Source organism: Cervus elaphus, chromosome 8, assembly GCF_910594005.1.
Source record: "Cervus elaphus chromosome 8, mCerEla1.1, whole genome shotgun sequence".
Classification (NCBI taxonomy): Eukaryota; Metazoa; Chordata; class Mammalia; order Artiodactyla; family Cervidae; genus Cervus; species Cervus elaphus.
This window is the reverse complement of record NC_057822.1, coordinates 42,593,943-42,619,501: the sequence shown is the minus strand read 5'-3', so window position 1 is coordinate 42,619,501 and position 25,559 is coordinate 42,593,943. Positions and strand designations below refer to the sequence as shown.

At 39.2% G+C, this 25,559-nt stretch overlaps 1 protein-coding gene across 19 annotated transcripts in view; it reads left to right on the top strand.

The window, feature by feature from the left end:
- The first annotated feature begins 10,177 nt into the window (after positions 1 to 10,177).
- Positions 10,178 to 25,559, top strand: part of ABI2 (abl interactor 2) — a 104,356-nt gene continuing 88,974 nt past the window's right edge. For 3 of the 19 annotated variants that reach the window (XM_043910332.1, XM_043910318.1, XM_043910328.1), the window contains exon 1: positions 10,186 to 10,535. In XM_043910332.1, the coding sequence (XP_043766267.1) occupies positions 10,419 to 10,535 (117 nt within the window). In that variant the 5' untranslated portion in view covers positions 10,186 to 10,418. Of the gene's footprint in view, positions 10,536 to 25,559 lie in introns of all 19 variants that reach the window. The other 16 variants (XM_043910324.1, XM_043910319.1, XM_043910320.1 and 13 more) reach the window with 10 other exon arrangements.

Genomic DNA, 25,559 nt, shown 5'->3' with positions numbered 1-25,559 from the left:
TAAAGTTACTTAATAGTTGAAAAAGAAAACCAAACTACTTCTAAAGCTAATATATTTTGTGATGTGATTGCTGGAAGTATTTAAGAAGATGTTGTATGGACGTCTTTCAGTGGTGTCTGTATTAAGTGTGAACATAGATTTATAATCAACTATAGTTTTACAAAGTATCAACCAGAATAGTTGGTAAGCAAGTAGATCTTTGTTCCTTCTATATCTTATCATCAGATTATCATTAAACTAGGAAATATGTAAGGGTCAGAGTTCTTCATTAGGTTAGCAAGAGCATTATTTCCCAAAGTGTCTCATGGTACCCTATCCTATGAGATACTCTGAGAAAAAGTTTCCTTGATCATATTTATTCTCAGATTGTGTATGTATGTTCTTTCTCAGACACCTGTAATGCATATTATATTGGAAGAGCTGAGAAGTTCTCATGTAAGGAAACCTATTTTAACTTGATGTATCACTGAATGTTCCAACTGTATTTGATGAAGGTACCCCTTTACAGGTTACACCTATTATCCTGAAAAACTGGTGTTTCATGGCGATGTATTTCATGGAGAATCTGGTATTTCATGGAGATCATTTTTGTCCAAAATGATCTATATAGACAAGTAGGAACATCTGTCTTCACTAGTTCTTTAATATGTGCATGGTCCAGAAATTCTCCAGGCTAGGAGTGACCTAGTCATTCCAATTCACCTGAATTCCATTTTCTCTCACTCCCTTACCTCTACTATTTCTCCTTGTTAGAGCCCTCGTACTCTGCTGACTCTCTCCTCATGACTTCCATTTCTGTCTAAAGAAATGTGAACCCTTTAGTCAGGCAACATTTTTCATTGGTCCCTTCCTGCATGCCAGATCTTATGCCAGATGCTGGGGATACAGCAGTGAGCCAAACAGACATGGAACTTACTGTGTTCTCTGTCTTCTGTGCTTCACCCCAGGAGGAAGAACCCCAGAGTCTCATGTGCCAAAGCTTAACTTTGGAGCACTTGAGCTTTCTAGGTCCTCGGTTTGGAAGCAACTCAAAGACCCTCCAGGTTCATGGCTGAGAGGGACAGAAGAAGGAACTTGTAGCTGACTACATGATAAAGAATAGAAGGCTTCCGCTACAGGTACAAGGAGGGAAGAAGCACAAGGAGCTGTTGGGAGTCAAACCATTATTTTTGTTATTTTTAGTTTATGAGCAAGAGAATTACACTACATATCTTACCAAGGAAAACTGTCAACATTGATGATGAATAGGAATACTGGAGATCATTTAGAGTGAGGAGAAACAAAGCTAGGAATTGGTTTGACTCGGTTAAAGAGAGATTTTTGTCCAAATTTCTATGCATTGCTCAATTATACTGCAGCACTAAGTGGTTTATCTTTTATGATTTGTTGTTTGTATTGTAAGGTCATCAGCTAATAGATAATTAATTTTTAGCACTTAAAAGGATGTTGTAGAGATTATATGGCTACCTGCTCACAGTTTAAAATTTTGGAGGGAGAAGCCTAGAGCCTCTGGGAGGCTTTCATTTTGGATTTGTTCATAGCTTTCTGAAGACAGGTGCTTAAGTCAGTGCTGCTATTATATTCATAGGGATTTTGTTAAGCTTTCAAGGAGGTGTAGATTCAGAAGGAATTGGGAAAAAATTTTTTTTAATATTCTTGATGCAGAGCCTTTGAGGGAGATGCAAATGTGTTTTGAATGTTAAACTTACTTAGATTTAAAAATACATGTCTTCAAGCAAAGTTGCCATGACAACCTTTCTTAATGTGTGTATAAAATTTATGTCTGTCTCTGAGACTTTCATCTTTCCCAATACAGGGTTTAATCACAAGAATTGGGCACTGTGGTTTATTTCTAGCTAGATGATGACCTGTGAGAATTATGTAATTTTGGGAGATGCAAATCAAGTATTACAGCAGTTGTGTAGCATGGTGATCCCACCAAGGTAAATTTCATCTTGTTCTCTCCATGATCAGAGATTGATCTGGCCTGAAACCTAAGCTGAAATTCTGGATGCAAATAGAATCATGCGTCTGTTCTGAGTTTCTGTTTTTTCGTATTAAGAGGACTTGTAGGAGAGCCCTTGGCAGTGTGGGAAATTTTGTACTAAATGTCTTGGATAACCCCCCAAACTGATCCCGTCTCTTTGGGATCATTAAATCTAATCCATAGTTGATAGCATAGGTTGACTCAGAACCACAAGAGGCATCTCTGCAATGGCCAGACATGTGCACAGAGAAACTGCGGAGACTCCTGGCCTGAACTCCAGGCCAGCAATGCTAGAGAGATACTATTATCAGATCTCTTCACTTCCTCTTACTTCACTTCAGATACCCTTGTCTGTCAGGCTCTCTTTTGCATGTCAGGGGCCAGGAGAAGACTGCTAGGATTTTGGACACCCAAAGTTTGGAAGAAAGGAATTCTCATTCTTAGTTCTGGAAATACGAATTTATTTAGCAATGGAACAAGGAGGTGGTCACTGGTGCCTTTTAGTAACTATGACTTGAACTTAACTCTTGACATGGCTACTTGAGGTTTTGAGATGCTTGCAAAAGAGCTGTTATGTTTTATATTTTAGTTCTTCCGTAGGACAGTCAAGAACCCCTGAAAGTAATTAATTAAGGTGAGGTTAGAAGTATCATCTACTAATGTGCTAGCTTTGATTTAGTCTTACAGACGTTGTAAAACTATGTTACATTTAAGAGAACCCATGGATATGTTCTAATCCAATACCCTTACAAAAGGGGAAAATCAAAGCTGAGACAACTGATTTTATATGAGAGTTTGCCCATACTAGTACAGTTTCTTTTTTCAAACTTTTTCCAAATGTGATTTCCTTTTGATTTTATCTTATTCTCTAAAGGATGAATTTAAAACCAAGGAAAGGACCCCTAAACAAAAACTGCCTAATTTAGTATACTATGCTATTGATAACTGGGAGAAATAGGATAATCATCTCCTAAAAACAAACACTTAAAAACAGTTGTCCTATCTGTGAATGGGCCATGCTATGATATTTATAAAGGTTTGGGGGTTTATTTTATAAGAGGCACAATCAGGGCTAGCTACATAATTTGTATGCTCAGTGCAAAATGAAAATGTGGGGTCTTAGCTGGCATAGAAGTCAATCTGTCCTCACATGAGTCGCTCCTGTAACCCATGGTTGATGAGAGGGTGACCCCCAAGGGATTGAAGTCCCCATGCTGGGACAGTGTTTACCTGAAGTGGGATAGGCGAATAAGCCCCATCTGGTGAAAATGCTGGGGTGGGGCCAGCCCAAGGCGGACATGACTTCTTGCCCTGCCACCTGCTCCCAGGCCCCCCCACTGGAGGGTGACGTGGCAGAAAGTGGGCCTCCCTCATCAGCTCTGCTGCTAATGCAGTCTTACTGCTGCTCTGGGTAGAAAGCAGCCATGGGAATTAATGGGTGGGGATGAGGAGAGGGAGGCCAGGCAGGGTCCAGGGCCCCAGGAAGCTGGTAACAGAACATGTCTAGGGAGGCAAGGAAGTAAGCTCTAAGTCCCTAGTATATACTCCAGGGTCCCACTGGACTTCATTTACAAAATACAAATTCACAAGTAAAATGTGAGAATTTCGCTGCAGTGCCCTCTCAGTATCATACCCCAGCATGGGGTCCTTCTGATCTGTGGGCCTCTGAGGGACTGCACTGGTTGCAGCCCATGAAACCAGCCCTGCGCACATCTCTCCTTTTACATCATTGAACTGTGACTCAGTGGTTTTTAAGCACTGTGTTTTCTGGTTCATGCCAGTTGTTCTTGCAAATGTCCATAAATGTCTTTTTTATGATTTATCATCAGGTGATTTAAGCCTCTCTAGGATGTCTTAAAATTATTTACAAAATAAACAACAAATAGATGCCAAACTTAAAAGCAATTTCCTAATACACATTTTTATTAAAGTTGCAAAAGTGATCCAGTACACAAATAGTGGATTAAATCTTAAACCCTGTTTAAACTCCTGTTTCCTATATTTTAATCATAATTGCTAAACATTTTTTTCTGCTGGAAGATAAAGTGGGATTTTCCCCCTGAAATAATCAACATAAAACCCTATGAAATATTTCAATGATATGAGTCATTCACTTATTCATATGGTTGGACATCTAGATAATAGGAATCTGGGAGAAATACATTGTTAATTCTTGTGGAGGAGGAAGTAAAAAATCCTACCAGTATATTTTAAGTGTAGTTAAATTCAGCATTCCTTTCCATTTTAAAATGCCAAAATTATTCTCTTCTAGTCCTTTCTTTCCAAGAGGCTACATAAAATTACTTTGACAAAGAGAATCATGAGTCACTTTTTTGCTGTTAACCTCTTTTACATTCCATTTCATGAACATAGCAATCAGTGGTGAACAGTATTCTTATTCTTAGCAACCTTGTACTATACATGTGAGTCTTGTTAACATATACCATGGTGTTTAGTTAGAAATTTTGTCAAAGTATAACCTATTTGTTTGCAATATTACCAAAACTGACAGGAAATATTGTTGTTAAAAAAAGTTAGCAGCTTTGGAAATTATACATGCTTCAGTGAATATTCAATATACAGGTTCTAATGGTATTAATGCATAATCAGAAAAACTGGTACCTTTCAAACTCTTAGCAATTAATGTTATTAAGGGAAGTATTCAGTTCAGTTCAGTTCAGTCGCTCAGTCGTGTCCGACTCTTTGCAACCCCATGAACAGCAGCACGCCAGGCCTCCCTGTCCATCACCAACTCCCAGAATCCACCCAAACCCATGTCCATTGAGTTGGTGATGCCATCCAACCATCTCATCCTCTGTTGTCCCCTCCTCCTCCTCCTAGTTATCAGTAATAAAAACCTAGTTAGTACATTTTGAGACTTGACACTCTATAAAACTTTAACATAATTTAAGACAAAGTGTGAACAAAAGTAGCTAATTTGAGAAATCCAGTTTTTTTGACCTGATTGGTGATCTGTTCTGTTATAGGAAACAATGATCTATTTTATGCTTTAGCTCTGAAATTTACATGTTTCTTGTGTGCGTGTGGGGAGGGGGAACATGTAAAGCCAATTTCAGTGGAAACTAAAGATTTGAGGAATTTGTATTCTTCAAAAACATACCTTTCAAGATCAGTTACCTACCCCATTGGTTATATCTATGAAGTGAAGTGAAGTGAAATTGTTCAGTCGTGTCCAACTCTTTGTGACCCCATGGGCTGTAGCCCACCAGGTTCCTTGGTCCATGGGATTTTCCAGGCATGAATACTGGAGTGGGTTGCCATTTCCTTCTCCCGGGGATCTTCCCGACCCAGGGATCGAACCCAGGTCTCCCTCATTGTAGGCAGACGCTTTACCGTCTGAGCTACCATAGAGTAGTTGGTTATATCTATACACAGAGATATATTATCATGGAAGAATTTCAGGTTTGTATTGTCCATTCTCATAATTTAATGGGAAAAAACATCTTATTTTTCACAGGGGAGGGAGCTATTTTGTGGTCTATCACGGGAAACTATTAGGATTCTAAATATTTAAATATAATCCTTTCAGGTTTTATCTTGGGATATATGTTATTTCCTCTCTTTCTAAGAGTAATTTCTTCTTGAAAAATGCTTTTTATTGGTTGTTGGGTAGTGTGAGGGGATTATTGTTGATTTTGTTAGATTTGCTAACAATATTGTGGTTATGTGGCAAAATACCCTTTTTTTTTTGGAAATTTGTAATAAAGCATTTAGGAGTTAAATGTCATGATTACTATAATTTTATTTAAAATTATTTAGCATAAGAATAATATTTCATGAAGTAAAATAGAAGCTATTTGTTACATTTAGTCAATGGATATTTGTGTCATAATTACACCATTTTCCATACTGTATATTTGTAATTTCCAAAATAGACAAAAAATGACTTTCAGTACAAATGAAAATATATGTTTGAGACTTGTGGACTATTGACTTCCTGAAAATGGGAGGGGAATTTTTATTCTTACAGACTAATTTTTGAGAATGTGTATTCTTTCCAATCATTTTTAACTTACTTCTTAAAATGTGCATTCATACAGTTACAAAGCATGGGAAACTCTATTACACAGTAAGGCTTAAAAAAAAATAGTTTGGTACACTTTAAACCATTAAATAAATATCCCTAAAATTGAGACCAAGATTTAAATAACTAAAACTGAGACCAAAATTTCATATGATAAAGTGTGCCTAAAAATATAAGGCTTAGATCCCAGTCATTTATTTTTTTATTAAATATAGAAAATTTGTTTCAAAGATTTAGTATGTTCAAATTATATGCACTTGGTATTAAAATTTTCAGTAGTCTTAAATTTAATTAAAACTGTAAAATATATAAAAATGTGTATGAACATATTAATCACTGATAACTATGTTTCTTGTTTGGGATAAGAACGGGAAGTAAGTTAACCATGTCATTGCTTGAGTAAAAAACTCTGCTTTGCATTTCTCCTGATTATTACTATGTAATATATCACACAGGGGACTTAATTACTTAAAAAGGAATTCTTTTAAATTTCATTGAAATATACATTCATTGAATTGTATATGCACATATATATCAACTATTGCCTGATAAAGTTATATAGCAGCTAGAAAACTAGTTTTGAGATTCTCAAGGTAAAGAAAGAAAACAGTCCAAAGTATCTTCATGAAGAGTGCTTCCCTGGTGGCTCAGCAGTATAATGCCCCACCTGCCATGCAGGAGACGCAGGAGATGCAGGTTCGATCGCTGGGTGGGGAAGATCCCCTGGAGAAGGAAATGGCAACCCACTCCAGTATTTTTGCCTGGGAAGTCCCATGGACAGAGGAGCCTAGCAGGTTACAGTCCAGGGGGTCACAAAAGAGTCAGACTCGACTTAAGTCACTCAACGACAATAAATCTTCATGAAGAAGGATGGCATTCTTATTTAATAGTTTCCAAACATTTAAGGCAAAACCAGGAAGTTCTGTTGTGTGTAAATGAAACAGATGGTATTATTCTTTAGGTGCCATAAATGCTATTTGTTCTTTAATCTTTAAAATGTATGAGAAAATACAATAATGTTAAGTACTAATTAATACTCAGTGCTATGGATTTTAAAGCTGCTAGGTTGATGTCATTTAGAAGTTTCTGTTGTTTCCTGTTTAGTTGCTAAGTCATGTCTGACTCTTTGTGATCCTGTGGACTGTAGCCATCCAGGCTTCTCTGTCCATGGGATTGCCCAAGCAAGAACCCTAGAGTGGGTTCCGGTTTCCTTCTCCAGGGGATCTTCCTGACCCAGGGATCAAATCTGTGTCTTCTGTGTCTACTGCATTGGCAGGCAGATTCTTTACTGAGCCACCTGGAAAGAGAGACTGATAATCTGGAGAAAAACAGATTTACTGATGAAAGCAGTGTTTATAATGAATTATCATGTCAGTGTGCAGGAAGAATCTGAGGGGGAAGTCCAAAGTGAATGGACACATCTTCTAGATGTAAGAGAAGCAATTGTAAACTTCTCAGTTAAGCAAATTTGTTTACTTAGAACCCATACTTTAAGGCAATATATTATTGTGCTTTACCTTAATTTTCTCATTTAGGAGTGATATACATCCAGAGAATTCCACAGTATCTTTATTTCAGCAGAAGAATTTGACACTTTTTCACCAGTTATGTGATCATGATGAAATATTTGATAAATGTGAGTCCTTTAAGGTACAATCACAACTGGCCCAATTCAAGGTATATTGATTGTGGCTCTAACCAACTAAGTAAGTCTTATAGGGCCAAGCCATTAGGCCCTCTTCTTGGCCTTGATTTATTCAACATTCTTATTAAAGGCAATAATGCACCCCAAAGTCTTGCTTATTAAATGTGAAGATGATGTGAATCAAGATTATTTAAATAGATGATAATGAGGATTTAATGGTGAAAAGTCAAGGCACAATTAATTGGAAATAAATATTAGGACCTGCAGTTTGATTTTTAAAAAATCAACTGCACTCAGCATGACTGGGTTAATATATTAAAAAATCTACAAAATTTTAAATGCTTACTTTGAAGCAAATTGGTGATAAAATTACTTAAAAATGTTGTTTTGGGCTGCATTAATAAAAGTGTTCTTTTTTTTCTTTTTTATAAGTGTTCTTTCTGATTTGGGGAGATAATAGTCTTACTGGTCTCTTAGAAAAATAATCCATACTCATTTTAGAAAAGCTAAGAGGAGCAAGAACAAACGCCCTACAATCACACCAATTATATATGCACACGTGATGCATGTAGTTTTTATAGATTTTGTAGTTGTCTTTTTTACTGAAATGACCTTGGTGGCAACAGAAGTGTATATCTATGTTCTTTGATCCTTAGATTTTGCTGAATATTAAAAGGCCTTCTCTCGGTAGAGAGTGCCAGTTAGGCCTTCATAGCCAGAAGGGCAGTTTCATTGGCATCACCTGGGAACTTGTTAGAACTATAAATGGGGGCAGGCCAACTGATTCAGAAACTCTAGGGGTGCGGCCTAGCACTTCTGTGTTTTAACAAGCCCTGCAGGTGATTGTACTCCAAGGAGAAGTTTGAGAACTGACCTGAGTTTAACCCTTTGATTTTTCAGTTAAGGAAGCTAAAATCCGAAGTTGTCACAAATTAATTTGAGAAAGTACATACTAGAATCTTCTTTCAGAGATTCCTAGGATGATGAGTCAGCCCTCTGCGGAGAACTGTTTATTGGGCTTATTACTAAGCAGTACTTGAAAGAATGCCAGGTGGAAACAGGTAATGGGGGGAGAGTGTTTAGCATTTAACTTAGCCTGCTGGACATCTTACAGCTCAACAGTAGACTGTGATTCATTGAAATTAAGTCTAAAAGAAAAGTTTGCTTGATCTAATAATGTTAATCCCTGAAGCAAGTTTACATGCCATTTAAGTAACTACTCCATTCCATCACTAAGGCTAATGAATATCTCTAGAGTGTGACCCTAAAGCTCTCATTTTAAAAAGCACCTCACACTTAAGTTTGAGAACCACTAATACAGAAGACATCTTAAGTGGTTCAGAATAAAATCAGTCAGACTGGAACATTTTCAGTATCCTTTAACTTGGGTTCCACAGAAAAAACTCAAAACAATTTGCTAATGGGTATGTCAAAAAGCCAATAAAACAATGGTAAAGCATTAAAGTGATTTGAGACAGTAGTTTCCTCATTATCAGGGGAGAAAAAAACAAGAGGGGGAAAATAATCACTAGGAGGGCCAAGAGATCACAAATACCAGACTTGAAATAATACATCTTGCTCTAAATTGCAAAGGCAGTCAGCCTTGACTTTCCATGGTACAAATAAAGGTCATGGACTTTATAATATCTCAGCAGTTGTCAGAAATTTCAGTTTTTTTAAAAATTACATATGTGGAGTAGTCAGATTTAGGGAAAAAAATATACAATACAGAATAGTAACTGCAAGACCAAAATGATGTGCCTTGAATTTTTGTGGCATTTAACGTTTTCCAAGGTGCTTTCACATAAACTTTTATTTTATCCATGTAATAGCCCTGTGAGGAAGGAAAGTGCCAGCAAAATAGTTTTTGAAACTTTAAATCCTTACTTGATGAGGAAAAAAGTTGACAGACTCAGAGAAATGATAAAAAAAGACTGTCACTGAAGAAGGGCAGCATAGAGCAAGTGGAAAAAGCTGAAGGCCAGAGGACAGGCGGAGGAGGAAAGAGCCGAGGCTCAGCTGGCAGGGGAAACGGCGCTAATCGGCAAACAGGTGCAAAGAGGCTGGAGGGTAGGAAATTTGGGATCAGGAAACTGAAATTTATTTATCCAAAGAGGGTGAATACGGTCAAAGATGAAGAGAAAAATTAAAAGTGGGGCGCACTTAAAGCTGCAAGGGAGTTCAGCGGGCTAATATTATCCCTCAAGCCACTACCACAGGGTTGGGCCGCAGGTTGAGGATAACGCCGAGGAGAGTCGCTGAAGAAGCCGACGGGAAGACCGCAGAGCCGGGTGGGCGTTCACGCCGGACTAACAAAGGCCGCGGGGTGCACTGCCCCAGCCACGCATCCTGCGGGGGCCGAAGAGTTAACCGCGCGCTCGACTCCCGCGCGCATCCCGGCCCCCACTCCCGCGGTCGCTAGGAGACGCCGGATGTGGGGGAGGGGCGGGCGGCGCGACCAAGGGTGGGAACCTTTTTCGGGCTCCCGGGGGTGGAGGGAGAGGAGCGCGCGTGCGCGCGCCGGGCCGGCTGTCGCCGCGGTGACCGTCCTCCGAGTCCATCGGCTCGCGCCCCGCCCCCGTTCCCGCTGCCCCCTCCCCTGTCGCGCGCGCGGGGGGTGTTTCTCGCTCCTCCCGGGTTGCCGCCGCCGTCGCCTCGGCTCCTCCTCTCCCAGTCTTGGGTTTCCCTGGCGCTCCTGCCGCCGCTGCCTCTGCGGTCTGTATGAGGAGGAGGATGTGAAGATGGCGGAGCTGCAGATGCTGCTGGAGGAGGAAATCCCGGGGGGCCGCCGGGCCCTCTTCGACAGTTACACGAATCTGGAACGGGTGGCCGATTACTGCGAGAACAACTACATCCAGGTGCGACGCGTCTCCCGGCCTGGGCGTGTTGGGCCTCTGGCTGCCGAGCGGCGCGTGGGGGACTCCCGGCCCGGGGGCCGCGCGCCTGGGGGCGTAGGGCGCACGGGGCCGAGGCCGCCGTGGGGACACAGTGCAGCTGAGCCCCCATGCAGGGGCAGAAGCAGGGTGGGAGCGGGAGAATGGGTGAGAATTCTCCGGTTGGAGGAAATTGTAGCTTTCAAGCATTTTTCAAAAGCCATGAATCAGTTCTCGGTGCGGGGTGTGTGTGTGCGTGTGTGTCCCCGCCTCCTCTCTTCTTCCCTCGGCCGCCTCCGCAATCGGTGCCCGTCAATTTTCGCGATGGCGGAGGAGGCGGAGAGTGGCATTTTCTGTTTGACAGAATCCTACTCCCCCATATGGCAAAGGGTTTGGGGTTTGATGGGTCGCCCCCACCCCCCAATCTCTGGAGGATTTTTGAGGCACTGTATTGCTGCAAAGTAAAAATGCCTTAGTTTTCTATTCATTTGAATGCATCAAAAGATCAGCATGGTTTTTTTGGCTTGTTTTTAGGTTCTAACTGGGGATACAGTATAAGAGCAGCTGTCCCCCTTGTTGGAAGTTAATGCCAGTTTTCTTCTCTATGGAGAATGAGAAGCTGCATGATAATGGTATATTCCCTCCCGCCACCCCCCTCCAAGCCCGTTAGAAATAGCTAATTTGCCTGCAGGGAAAATGTTTGTGATTATCTTTCTGAGAGAAATGGGAAATAATTCTCACGGTTTAAATTTTCCTGTGATGGTTGGTTTGGCATCGGGACTCAGTGGTACACTGTATGTTTGTGTATGAAGGCGGAGGATATTGGGTGAGATGAAATTGAGCTGCTTCTGGAAGAAGCAAGATTGTGTGGATTAAAAACAATTTTTAAAAAAAAATTATTTGAAAGGATAGCTTAAGATGCACAATTTGCAAAGTCAGCATCTTTTGTTTTCTTTCTAGCTTATTCTGAATCATAGGTTCTACCTCCATCTTTTCCCTTCCCATTTAAGTTCTCTTGGGATATAGGTGGAAATGGAAGCAATATGTTAAATTGTTGCTTCACTATGGCCTTTTTTCCTCTCCCACCTCCATCTCTCCAGGCATCTTCACTAACATCAGCTATACTGGGAAGCATTCTCAAGTCTTGGTGTGAACCAAAGAAAAAAATAGGTGTTAAAATTTATAAGTTCATAAATTTTGTAAGGATCACATGGTTAATCAAGGATTGTATTATAAGATATTACTTGATTAGACATATCCTGAGCACTGTGTTTTCTTGTATGGAATATTTGTACTGGAGAATGAATCAGACATAATCCAAGGCTTTTCCCTCTGAAGAGGCAGTTGAAAGTATGGCCAGTAGGAAAAGACAGTGTGTGTCTTGGGTCAAAGGTTCATACAGACAGTACAGTTGTCCATATTCATGGGGTGCTTTGCTGATACTGAGTGTGATAGGAGAGAGTAAAAGGTTGACATGCTTAGTTTTCACTAAATATATTTGAAAGTCTAATATGGGCCTGGCATTGTTAAGAGTTGCTATGTACCTAGTGTCTACAGAATTTCATAGTATATAGTTAGTGGGAAGACTGATCTGTAGCAGATGAATACCATTTTGAGTCTCAATTTATATTCTTAATGGGCTGCAGGTGAGAAGGACTGGAGGAAACTCTGCTATCCTCACTCTGGAAATTCACAGTCTCTAGGAGGGGCAAATTAAAAGGACTGAAGTAGTCATTACAATCCCTTTTGCAATATATTATGGGAAAGAGTTATAGGTCTCAGAAGAGAAACAGGGTGGAAAAGTGATTGGGTTGCAGTTATCACTACTGATTTTTTTTTTTTAATTCTCTTTGGAAGATAATTTTTATTGTAATTTGAAGGTATAGATCCTCTTAGTTTGCAGTTGTTACGTAAAGGTAAAAGTACCTGAATTGATAAAGCTAAGAGAGTAAAGGGATCAACAATTGTCATCACTACATTTCTTCCGGTTCAAAAGAGAAGAATGTGGCTGCCATCATTTGTCTTAGCAGTGGGACTCAGAATTTAATGCGGTGCTATTTTAAAATTCAGAATATAAGTGCTGATTAATAGAAATGGGTTTGGATTTTAAAATACCTTGTTTCTTCAATTTAGAACCTAAAATAGACGCTATTAGGATCCAGTGGGTATATTATTGGCGTTCTCTCGCCAGGTGACAACTTGTACATGATTTGTTTGTAGTAAAGTTGATAAATAGAACCTGATGATAGTGGATTTGTGCTGACTCAGCTGCACATTTGGCTGGCTCTTCTTGTAACCATCGAACTGACCAGCAGGGGTTCTGATGCAGCGTGTGGCCCTGCAATAGATGCAAGTCAATTAGTGATCCGCTGGTCAGTTTAGCCTTATTATAGCAACATGTCCTAACCACTAGCTCAAGTTAACTCACCTGATACTCATTTTATTTTGTTTAAGGACAGTTTTTGCCTGTAAAGCAGGAAAAAGACAAATTTATTGGTAGGTAACATGATAAGGTTCTTTGCTCAGTGTCCTTAAATGCCTGGTTTTATCCATGGGAATATAAAAATAAGATAAGAATATTCTAAATGTAGATTACATTTAGTGTAAAAATTGAGGAAAGGAAGAAAAATGGTGTTGTCCTTCTGAAGAGGCATACTGTTTAAATTGTTCCTATCATATGAAAATGTCCTTTAGAAATGTTATCTTTTGGCATTAAGAGTGATCAAATAGTGCTTGTATTAACACACACAAAATCTACCGAAGGGTTTAAGTGGTAGTTTTCAAGGTTACTAGCCTAGTTTACATTATAAATTTAAAAATCATCTTTAGTAAAAAAAAAAAAGATTAGATGATTTTGTTTTATTTCAACCTCTAATAAAAAGTGATTGCCAAAATATTTTTCTAAAATGTGATGAAGAAAAGTTCTTAACTACAATTTCCTCTTTTCCTGACTGACTATTTCTTTCCTGTGAAAAAGGACTTTAGCTACTTTTTAATTATTTGGAGATATGTAACACTTGTGTTTTTCTTCTTCATTTATAAACATTGATTCCTAATCTAGTACATATTCAGAAACTTTTAAAATGTTTTGATTAACTTGGATCTACGTGTTTATAAATGAAGAACATTATAATAATATGGATTGCTTTAATGTTTTGGTAGATGAAATAAGACTAGATTTTTACTAAGTCTGGAAAACCAACTTGTTCATTTTTGTATTTTTCCTTTTGTTAGATAAAAAAAGTTACTGCTTTTTGTGAGTGATAATTCACATAGATACATAGTAAACTCCCATTATCCATTACTCGGAGTAAGAACAAAGTCATCCAATAAAATGGCTTTGCTCAGAAGAATAGAAACTGAGAATTTACTTTATGTTTTATCTGAAATATTTCTTTGTTTTAAATAACAGGAAAGATGTCATTCGTTTTCCTCTGTCAACAAGGATACTCAGAATTCATTAAAAATTGCAGGGAAGGTTTCTAAGGGGATAATAGAATCATAGCTTACTTGTCAGTTTCATTAAAAAGTAGTTACTGAAATGATACAAATATTTAAAATTCTTAATAAAAACCATACTCAATGTTGAAAAATTATTCAGTTCACTTCCTCAGTTGTGTCCAGCTGTTTGCGACCCGGTGGACTGCAGCACGCCAGGCCTCCCTGTCCATCACCAACTCCCGGAGCCTACTCAAACTCATGTTCATTGAGTTGTGATGCCATCCAACCATCTCATCACCTGTCGTCCCCTTCTCCTCCTGCCCCCAATCCCTCCCAGGATCAGGGTCTTTTCCAGTGAGTCAGTTCTTCGCATCAGGTGACCAAAGTATTGGAGTTTCAACTTTAGCATCAGTCTTTCAAATGAATATTCAGGACTGATCTCCTTTAGTATAGACTGGTTGGATCTCCTTGCAGTCCAAGGGACTCTCAAGAGTCTTCTCCAACACCACAGTTCAAAAGCATCTCACATCCATACAAGACTACTGGAAAAACCATAGCTTTGACCAGATGGACTTTTGTTGGCAAAGTAATGTCTTTCAAGAAGGAAGAAACATAAAATTGCCTAATCATCTTGAATATATATCTGGGATTTATAATTTTAAATCTTTTCATACACATGTGTATCACATATTTTTAAAATATTAGGTTCATGTTCTTTATTACCTTTATAACTTGATGTATTTTTTTAACTTTTTATTTTGTGTTGGGGTATAGCAGTGTTGTGATCATTTCAGGTGAATAGTGAAGGGGATCAGTCATACATGTATCCATTCTCCCCTAAACTCTCCTCCCATCCAGGTTGCCACATAACATTGAGCAGAGTTTCATGGGCCTTAAAATGGGTTATCCATTTTAAATACAGCAGCATGTACATGTCCATCCCAAACTCCCTAACTGTTCCTTTCCCCCAGTCTTCTCCTGTCACCAGCCAAAGTTTGTTTTCTCAAGTCTGTGAGTCTGTGTTTTTTAGGTTCATTTGTATAATTTCTTTTTAGATTCCACATACAAGGGATGTCATACGATATTTCCCCTTCTCTGTCTGACTTCACTTAGTATGACAACCTCCAGGCCCATCCATGTCACTGCAAATGTGTTATTTCATTCTTTTCTAATGGCTGAGCAATATTACATTGTATGTATTTACCACATCTTTATCCATCACTCTGTCTATAGACATTTAGGTTGCTTCCGTGTCTTGGCTACTGTAAACAGTGTTGCAGTGAATATTAGGGTGTGTTATACCGTGCTTTAAAAAGAAACTTTTAATGGTGCTAGTCATGACTTTGTCTTTTATGAATGGCCATAGAGTATACAGAAGGGTTTGTATTTATGTGTTTAACTTCTGTTTGTTCTCACAAATAGAGAAATCTTAAAAGTGCCTAGAATGAAAGAGGAGACAGAGTAGAAATTTAAGGACTGGTGTTTACATCCTTTTCTTGACTTTTGTTTTTTACCTCCACAGAGAGGGGTGAACCATGTATGTGAACATCAGGCTGAATTAGGGAGATCGAATTTCCCTAGATTGAGGTGTGTAATGTGTAGTGTGTGATAGATTTGCTTCATTCCGGGTCGTCTTTCATCTCCCAAAGAATCTGTTGTTGAGTTGCTAAGTTGTGTCTGACACTTTTGCAACCCATGGACTGTAGCCTGCCACACTCCTCTGCTCATGGGATTTCCCAGTCAAGAATACTGGAGTGGGTTGCCATTTCCTTCTTCAGGGGATCTTCCCAACCCAGGGATTACCCGTGTCTCTTGCATCGGCAGGTGGCGGGTTCTATCACTGAGCCATCTGAGAAGCCCTCTCCCACAGAATAGTTTATAACCAAATAGACTTACTTATGTGTAGAATATATAGAGGAGATATTTTTGATGGTGAGATCTTTTGGATGGTTACTTACGTTTTAAAATGTAAAGAATTTTAATAACATGCAGTCGCGATGTGTATAAATGTAATCTTTTGTGGATAAAGAGAAGTATATTGAAAATTATGTTTAGAGTATTTGCAGGCTTTTAATAGCTTATAAAGTGAAAGTTGCTCAGTCATGTCCGACTCTTAGCGACCCCATGGACTATTCAGTCCTTGGAATTCTCCAGGCCAGAATACTGGAGTGGGTACCCGTTCCCTTCTCCAGGGGATTTTTCCAACCCAGGGATTGAGTCCAGGTCTCCCACATTGCAGGCAGATTTTTTACCAGCTGAGCCACTAGGGAAGTCCCTTTAATAGCTTATGGTTGAATATTTATGAGAATTGTTAATAGGCTCGCTTAATAAAGTAGCAAATGGAATGACACCTTTGAATTTTTCATTTATTTTGTGTTCCTTGTCCAGGTATAAAGCTTCCAGAGGATAGATTTATATCTTAAAAGTTTTTTTTATATCCTTTCATTAGCCATAGGATGTTGTAGACACTAAATAACAGTCACTGAATGTCAGAAATACATACTGCAATATATCAGAGATTGCACTGAATAATTTTGTAGACTGGATGTAATGACCTCTAAACTTGCCTTGCAAGTTTTTCCCTTCTAGATACTGTAAGCAGCATTTATATTCTCTTCACATTACTATACAGTCATTACCTTGTAGGGAATAGAGTTTTACTTTTTATTCATATACAAATAACATACTTATATGTAGAAATTTTGGACTACAAAGCAGCTTCATCTTGAATCATTTGCAATACATATTTTTCAGTTTGATTTTTAAAGTTAGGTTTATTGAAGTGTAATACACATTGAATACAATTCACCTGTTTTAGGTAAAAAGGCTGTGAATTTTGACAAACTTATAAACCACCATGATATAACTTTTTTCTAGTGTTAGCCAGTGATGATGATAGTGATGAACATTTGCAAATGGTTTTTGGTGGGACATGTGTCTTTATCTCACTTGGGTGAGTTTAAGGAATTGGCTCTACGACGGCCCCCTGATGGCCTAGCGTGTATCCACACAGGTCACATGCGGAAGGCTTGAAGTGCAGGTGACCCGAGTCTTGCCGGAGCACCTGGTGGACTTGAGAAGCTTGGAGGGAGCTCCTCGTAGGCTTCTTTCTCTCCTTTCCCTGTCTCCCGCATGATACAGTTTCTCATCAGCTCCCGGTTCTGATGGGATGAGGCTTTCTGTTGCATCCTTTTGGGCACAGCCGTGGCTGTACAACGTCAGGCGGTAGTGTGGCGTTGATTCCTCCCTCGCCGCAGGCTCACGGCGCCCATGCTGTAATCACGTGGCCCCTTGTGTTTTGGTGTGGCTCTGCTCAAGGACCTCAGCTTTTGCTCCTTATTCCTTACTCTATGTAAGCACCCAGCTTTCTGAATCTAATAGGAGCTTGTTAGGCCTGGAACAGTCTGTCAAGTCTCTCCTTGCCTGTGCTTGACAGCAAATATTTATAATACTGATTTTATAGGGTTATATGGTAAACAGATGCTTAACTTTATTTAAACTGCCAAACTCTTTTCCAAAGTGATGGTACCGTTTTGCATTCTTGCCAGCAAAGTATCAGTCGCTCTTCCTCGTCAGTACTTGGTTTTGTCAGGTTTTAAAATTTTAGCTGTTGTGATAGATGTTAGTTTTGTCACATTTGTTTTGTTTTGCATTTTCTCAATGACTAATCATGTCAAGCATTTTTTCATGTGCTTATTTACCATCTTTATGTCATCTTTGGTGAGATGTGTGTCCAGATCTTTCATCTGTTTAAAATTTTTTTAAATTGTTTTGAGAATTTTTTAATTATTCTGTGTACACATACTTATTAGATACATATTTTGCAAATAAGTTCTCCTAGTATGTGCCTTGTGTTTGCATTTTAAGTGTCTTTAACAGAGCATAAGTTTTATATATTTGAAGCTGATAGATCAGCTTCTTTTTTGGTTAATACTTTCGCCTAATCTAAAATCACAAAGATTTCTCCTATTTTTTTCTAGACGTTTTGTACTTTCTGATCTTACAGTTAAGTGTGTGATCCACCTATAATTTATCTACAGGAAGTGAAGTATGTCAAGGTTTAGTTTTTGCAGATTGTTGCCTAATTGCTTAGGAACCATTTGAGGAAAAGATTATTTTCTCCATTCTATTCCCTTGGCATCTTGTTGAAATCAGTTGACCATATGTGTCCAGGTATGTCTTGAACTCCATTTTGTTCCTTTAATACATACATATCAGTATATATACTTTGTCTATATCACATTGTAGCTTTGTAGTAAGTCTTGAAATCAGGTGATATGAATCTTACAGTTTGTTCTTTATCAGATTTGTTTTCGCCCTTCTAGGTTCTTTGCTTTCTCAGTATATGTTTTAGAATCAGCTTGTTCATTTCTGCAAACCTGCTGGGATTTTAATGAAATTGCACTGAATCTGTAGATATTTGGGGGCAATTTACACTTTTGACAGTACTGAGTCCTCCAATCTGTGGACTTGGTATTTCTATTTATTTAAGTATTCTTTGATTTATCTAGTCATTTTAGTGATTAGAATACTGATTTTGCACATTATCTTCCATATCCCTAATTGTTTAATGATTTTTATACTGTAATAGTTAATGTTTTGTAAAATCTTGGTTTGCAGTTGTTCATTACTAGTGTATAGAAATAGGACTGACTTGTGTATTGCCCTTTTATTCTGTGACCTTGCTAAATTTACATGTTAAACATAGTAGTTTTTTTTTTTTAAAGATTCTTTGGAATTTTTTAAATGTAGGTAATCACCAGCAAATGAAGCTAGTTTTATTTCTTCCTTTCCAGTCTTTGTTTTATTTACCTTTCTTACCTTATGGCACTGGCTGGAACCTCCAATCCGATGTTGAACAGGCGTGGTGAGAGCTCATATCCTTCACTTGTTCTCAGTCTTAGAGGGCAAGTGGCCAGTCTTCCACCGTTAACTATGTTATTAGCTGTCAGTTTTCATGTGTGTCTGTTATCAGGTGCAGGAAATCCTCTTATTCTTAATTTGCTCAGAATATCTTTTAAAATCAGGATTGATTTCATATTTTGTTACATGCTTTTTTCCTGCATCTTTTGAGATGCTCATTTTATTTTCAGTCTTAATAAGGTAAATGACATTGTTTGATTGTACTATGGGTTTTGTAAAAATCTGCACTTAAAGGAAGTTCGATTAGTGAGGTGATGTGCATTCTGAGTTATATGACTTTGTTTTGCAAGAAATGGATTTAAACTAATGTCTAGGAATTTGCTATAATCATTAAGCTTGGTCAAACAGGTTTATATTGTATATTAACTGCTACTGGGCTATGCGCTTTATTTGTGTATGCAAAAGGACTTTATAAAGGCTGAATGCATTGTTATTTTAAAAACCTTAAATTTTTTTTCATGTTGAGAGCATCACAATAGCTACAAAATCCTGAAAATATGTAGGTTATTTTAAATTGTAATTTTGCCAATTAAATAGTGTAGTACATAGTAAAGATAATTTTAGTGGCCGTGTGACTGAAAAGTTAATCTGTCTCAGTTGTTAATCTGTAAGGTGTTAGAATTATAGCAGCTATTTCATAGGGTAGTTGTAAAGATTCAATGAGATAATACAGCTAAAACAATACGTGTCTAATCAAATTTAAGACTGTCAATTTTTGAGATGCTCTATATTATGTGCCACTAACTTAATGAACATTGCCACTTAAACACTTAAAATACTGCTACTTAACCCTCATGATGCGTTTCAGTTTTGGTAATGTTAAAAGAGGAAAAACTATTCATGCTACAATCAGTGAAACATGGTTTATCATTATTGATGTATATTGAAGACTTATATCATTTATTTTTGTCATTTTTTTTTACACAGCTCTTTTGGGGGCATGTCTTATAATGGTTACTTTCTTTAAGATTTTTGATAGGATGAGATGCTAGATTTCTTCCATGCTAATTTCATTTTTCTTATTGTGTGCAACTGTACTGTGATTGAATTTCTTTAGTTAAGCAGAATTTCATAGCTTTTACAACTAAACTACATTATATAAAGTTATATTTCACATTCACAGATGCGTAAGTAGTTCATTTTAACTTTTTGGAAATTGTGACAAACTATGAATACTTATGGATATCCTGGGTTAAAGTACTTTGTCTCCAAACTTAATTGCTTTAGAGTGATACTTCTTGACTTTTTACATCTCTTGCCCTCCTTTGATAAATATGAAAATCAGCCAGCCACCTTCTCTTACCCAGTTTATGGTTATATGTTGACTTAGAACGTAACCACCATAACTTTTAGCATTTCTAGCAATTTGCCAAGATGAAGGAATTTACATGAGTTAGGCCTTCTAGAGTAAATATCTATCAAGGTAACAAATTCTGCAAAGTTCAGAGGTTCAGAGCTGAGTCTTCAGGTTACATATGACAAAATACTATGTTTTAGTTTAAGACCACTGTCTTCTTCGGCTTCCCTGTTGGCTCAGACGGTGAGGAATCTATCCAGGCCAGAATAGCGGAGTGGGTAGCCTTTCCCTTCTCCAGGGGATCTTTCTCCCGCATTGCAGGCTGATTCTTTACCAGCTGAGCCCCAAGGGAAGCCCGCAATGCAGGAGACTGGGATTCAGTCCCTGGGTTGGAAAGATTCCCTGGAGAAGGAACTGGCAACCCACTCCAGTATTCTTGCCTGGAGAACCCTGTGAACAGAGGAGCCTGGCGGGCTACAGTTCATGGGGTCACAAAGAGTTGGACACGACTGAGTGGCTAACACACACACACACACACACACACACACACACACACACACACACACACACACACACACACACACACACACACACACACACACACACACACACACACACACACACACACACACACACACTTGCTCTTATTTTGAAGTAGATGGATGAAGAAATTTATTTTAAATGCTAAGGTGTTTAACTTGATACTATACCTTTTGAGTGTACAACCTTATATGGTTTTAAAAGGTATTTTCAAATTCAGATGAAGATTTGTTATACAAAAATTCTGATACGTGTAGTTTTTAATTTCTAAATACTTAAACTGTTGCATTAATTTCCTATTGCTGCTATAACAAATTATCAAAAATTTAGCATCTTAAAGTACCATGAACTTATTATTTAATAGTTCTGGAGGTCAGAAGTCTGAAATGGGTCACAGGAGCTGTGTTTCATTCTGGAAGCTGTAGGGAGGAGTCCGTCTCCTTATCTTGTCCAGCTTTACGAGGCCACCCACATTCTCTAGTCGGTGCCCCTCTTTCAGTTCCCTGGGTAGCAATGGCATCGCTCAGACCCTGCTTCCATTTCCACATCTCTGACTGTCCCCCTGTGACCATCATCACTTCCCCTTCTCTTTGTCTTGCTTCTTTTGCCCTGTTGCCTTCTCTGATCCTAATCCTCTCCCTCGCTCTTATAAAGTCTTTGTTATTACATTGGATCCAGTCACATAACCTTCCAGAGAAGGCAATGGCACCCCACTCCAGTACTCTTGCCTGGAAAATCCCATGGACAGAGGAGCCTGGTAGGCTGCAGTCCATGGGGTCGCTAAGAGTCAGACACAACTGAGTGACTTCCCTTTCACTTTTCACTTCCATTCATTGGAGAAGGAAATGGCAACCCACTCCAGTGTTCTTCCCTGCAGAATCCCAGGGACAGGGGAGCCTGGTGGGCTGCCATCTGTGGGGTCACACAGAGTCGGACACGACTGAAGCGACTTAGCAGCAGCAGCATAACCTTCCCATCTCAGGATCTTAACTTTTCATTTGCAAAGTCCCTTTTGCCACATCAGGTAACATACTCACAAATTCCAGGGATTAGGATGTGATCATCTGTGAAAGGGCCACTATGCAGCCTACCACAGTATCTGAACATAGCTTCTCCTGTAGCTGTTCCTCTGTCAGTAAATGACAGCTCTGACTTCTTAATACTGAAACCAAAAACCTTAGTATCACCATTGACTTCTCCTTTGCAATAACAAGTAGTTCTGTCTTCATATTCCTGGATCTGACTACTCTTCACTACCTCTCCTGCTACCATCCTGGCCCAAGTCACCATTATCCCTTACTTAGATTATAGCAATAGCCTTTCAGCTAGTCTTGGAATAGCAGACAGAATGAGCTTTAAAAATCTAAATCAAACGATACCACTGTTCTGTTAAATACTTAGGGACTTCTCAGTGTAAGAACCAGAATCTTTAAAATTGCATGCAGGGCACGGATGATCTAGTTTCTGGTCTTGAATTGTCTGCCTTTCCTTTGCTCATTCTGCTCCAGCCGCTTTGACTGGTGTCCCTTTTTTTCTTTTTCTTTTTTTTTTTTTAATATTTCTTTGGCTGTGCTGAATCTTAGTTGCAGTACACGGGATCTTTGGTTGCTGCATGTGGGATCTAGTTCCCTAACCAGGGACCAGACTTGGGGCCCCTTGCTTTGGGAGCATGGGAGTCTTAGCCCCTGGACCACCAGGGAGGTTCCTTGGCCTCCTTTTCTTGAACATACCAGGCCTACTTCTTCCTTAGGACCTTTTTAGTTTGCATTTACTGTGATTGAATCTTTTACCTCCTTTAGGCTTTTGCTCAAATGTCTTCTTGATTCCTTCTTGATCTGTGTAAAATTGTAACATAGTCCCTGCCTTTTGTTCACACTCCTCTTTGCTTGTACTTTTCTTTCCATATTTATTTTTCTTCATATTACTTATAATTTAACAAGCAGTATATTTATTTATCTCCCTCTTTCCTGATGGCTCAGTTGGTAAAGAATCTGCCTGCAATGCAGGGGACCCCAATTTGATTCCTGGGTCAGGAAGACTCTTGGAGAAGGGATAGGCTACCCACTCCAGTATTCTTGGGCTTCCCTTGTGGCTCAGCCGGTAAAGAATCCACCTGCAGTGCGGGAGACCTGGGTTTGATCCCTGGGTTGGGAAGGTCCCCTGGAGAAGGGAAATGCTACCCACTCCAGTATTCTGGCCTAGAGAATTCCATGGACTGTATAGTCCATGGGGTTTCAAAGAGTCGGACACGACTGAGCTACTTTCACTTTCTGGCATGTGAGTGATATAAGTAAGGTGGGGAGTTTTGCTTCTTTCACTATCAGCATATGAAACAGTGCCATATAGGCATTCAATAAATATTCAGTGTTTGTTAAGTGAATAAATCAGGTGTCTTCTGGTAAGCAGTATAAAATATATTTGAGAGAAGGGAAATAAATTACTTTGCTAAAGTTGAAGAGGTTGTAGATTTATGTACGTGTAAATGAAACTGGTGCATACTTTTCATTTGCCCAGCATATTTACTGTAGATACGACTGACAGAACTGACAGTGCTATTTCAAACAGGCTTCCCTGGCAGCACAAATGTGAAAGGATCTCCTGCAATGCAGGAGACCTGGGTTCGATCCCTGGGTCTGGAAGATCTCCTGGAGAAGGGAATGGTAACCCACTCCAAATATTCTTGCCTGGAGAATCCCATGGACAGAGAAACCTGGCAGGCTGCAGTCCATGGGGTCACAAAGAGTTGGACACAGCCGAGCAGCTCAGCACACATGCACACATTTCAAACGCTGCTGGTGCCATGGAGTTAATTCAGTTCAACTCCTTTTACTTTGTTGTTGTTCAGTCGCTCAGTCACGTCTGTCTCTTTGCAACTCGATGGACTGTAGCACATCAGTCTTCCCTGCCCTTTGCAATCACCCAGAGTTTGCTCAAACTCATGTCTGTTGAATCGGTGATGCCATCCAACCATCTCATCCTCTGTTGTCCCCTTCTCCTCCTGTCTTCAATCTTTCCCAGCATCACAGTCTTTTCCAGTGAGTCAGTTCTTCGCATCAGGTGACCAGTGTATTGGAGCTTCAACATTAGTCCTTCCAATGATTATTAAGAGTTGACTTCCTTTAGGATTGACTGGTTTGATCTCCTTACTGTCAAAGTGGCTCTCGAGTCTTCTCCAATACTCCAGTTTGAAAGCATTCTTTGACACTCAGCCTTCTTTATGGTCCAACTCTCATATCCACACATGACTACTGAAAAAACCATAGCTTTGACTAGACCTTTGTCGGCAAAGTGGTGTCGCTGCTTTTTAATACGCTGACTAGGTTTGTCGTAGCATTTCTTCCAAGGAGCAAGTATCTTTTAATTTCATGGCTGCAGTCACTGTCAGCAGTGATTTTGGAGCCCAAGAAAATAAACTCTGTCACTGTTTTCATTGTTTCCCCATCTGTTAGCCATGAAATTTTAGGACTGGATGCCATGATCTTCATTTTTTGAATGTTGAGTTTTAAGCCAGCTTTTTCACTGTCTTCTTTTACCTTCCTCAAGAAGCTCCTTAATTCCTTTTCATTTTCTGCCATGAGCATGGTGTTATCTGCATCTGAGGTTATTGATGTTTCTCCTGACAGCCTTGATTCCAGCTTGTGCTTCATCCAGTTGGCTTTTTGCATGATGTACTCTGTATGTAAGTTAAATGAGCAGGGTGTCAATATACAGCCTTGACATACCCCTTTCCCAGTTTTGAACCAGTTCATTGTTCCATGTCTTGTTCTAACTGTTGGTTCTTGACCTGCATACCGATTTCTCAGGAGGCAGGTCAGGTGGTCTGGTATTGCCATCTCTTTTAAGAATTTTCTACAGTTTGTTGTGATCCACACAGTCAAAGACTTTAGCATAGACAGTGAAGCAGAAGTAAATGTTCTTCTGAAATTTCTTTGCTTTTTCTGTGATCCAACAGATGTTGGCAGTTTGATCTCTGGTTTCTCTGCGTTTTCTCAATCCAGCTTGTACATCTGGAAGTTTACAGTTCACATACTCTTGGAGCCTAGCTTGGAGAATTTTGAGCATTATTTTGCTAGCGTGTGAAACGACTGCAGTTGTGCAGTAGTTTGAACATTCTTTGGCACTGCCCTCCTTTTGATTGGAATGAAAACTAACCTCTTCCAGTCCTGTGGCCACTGCTGAGTTTTCCAAATTTGTTGGCATATTGAGTGCATCACTTGAACACCATCATCTGTTTGTTGTTCCCCTCTGTTTCTTTGCATTGATCAACTGAGGAAGACTTTCTTATCTCTCCTTGCAGTTCTTTGGAACCCTGCATTCAGATGGGTGTACCTTTTCTTTTCTCCTTTGCCTTTAACTTCTCTTCTTTTCTCAGCTCTTTGTAAGACTTCCTCAGACAACCATTTTACCTTTTTGTGTTTCTTTTTCTTGGGGATGATTTAGATCACCACCTCCTGTACAATGTTAGGAACCTTTGTCCATAGTTCTTCAGACACTCAATCAGATCTAATCCCTTGAATCTGTCACTTCCATTGTATAATTGTAAGGGATTTGGTTTAGGTCACACCTGAATGGTCTAGTGGTTTTCCCTACTTTCTTCAGTTTAAGTCTTTGACTTAGTGCAGGTCTTATTCTACAGAGGATGCTCATCAGATGTCTGAACTGATCTACATCTTCTTGGGAACTAAGGAGCAGAGATATTCCTGTTTTTAAAAATCAGAGAAGTAAACTCAAGGTTACCTCCGACTCTGCTAAAGTAAAATTTGGCACGGGGGGAAAGCATATTTAATATGTTCTCTGTGTCCCTTGTG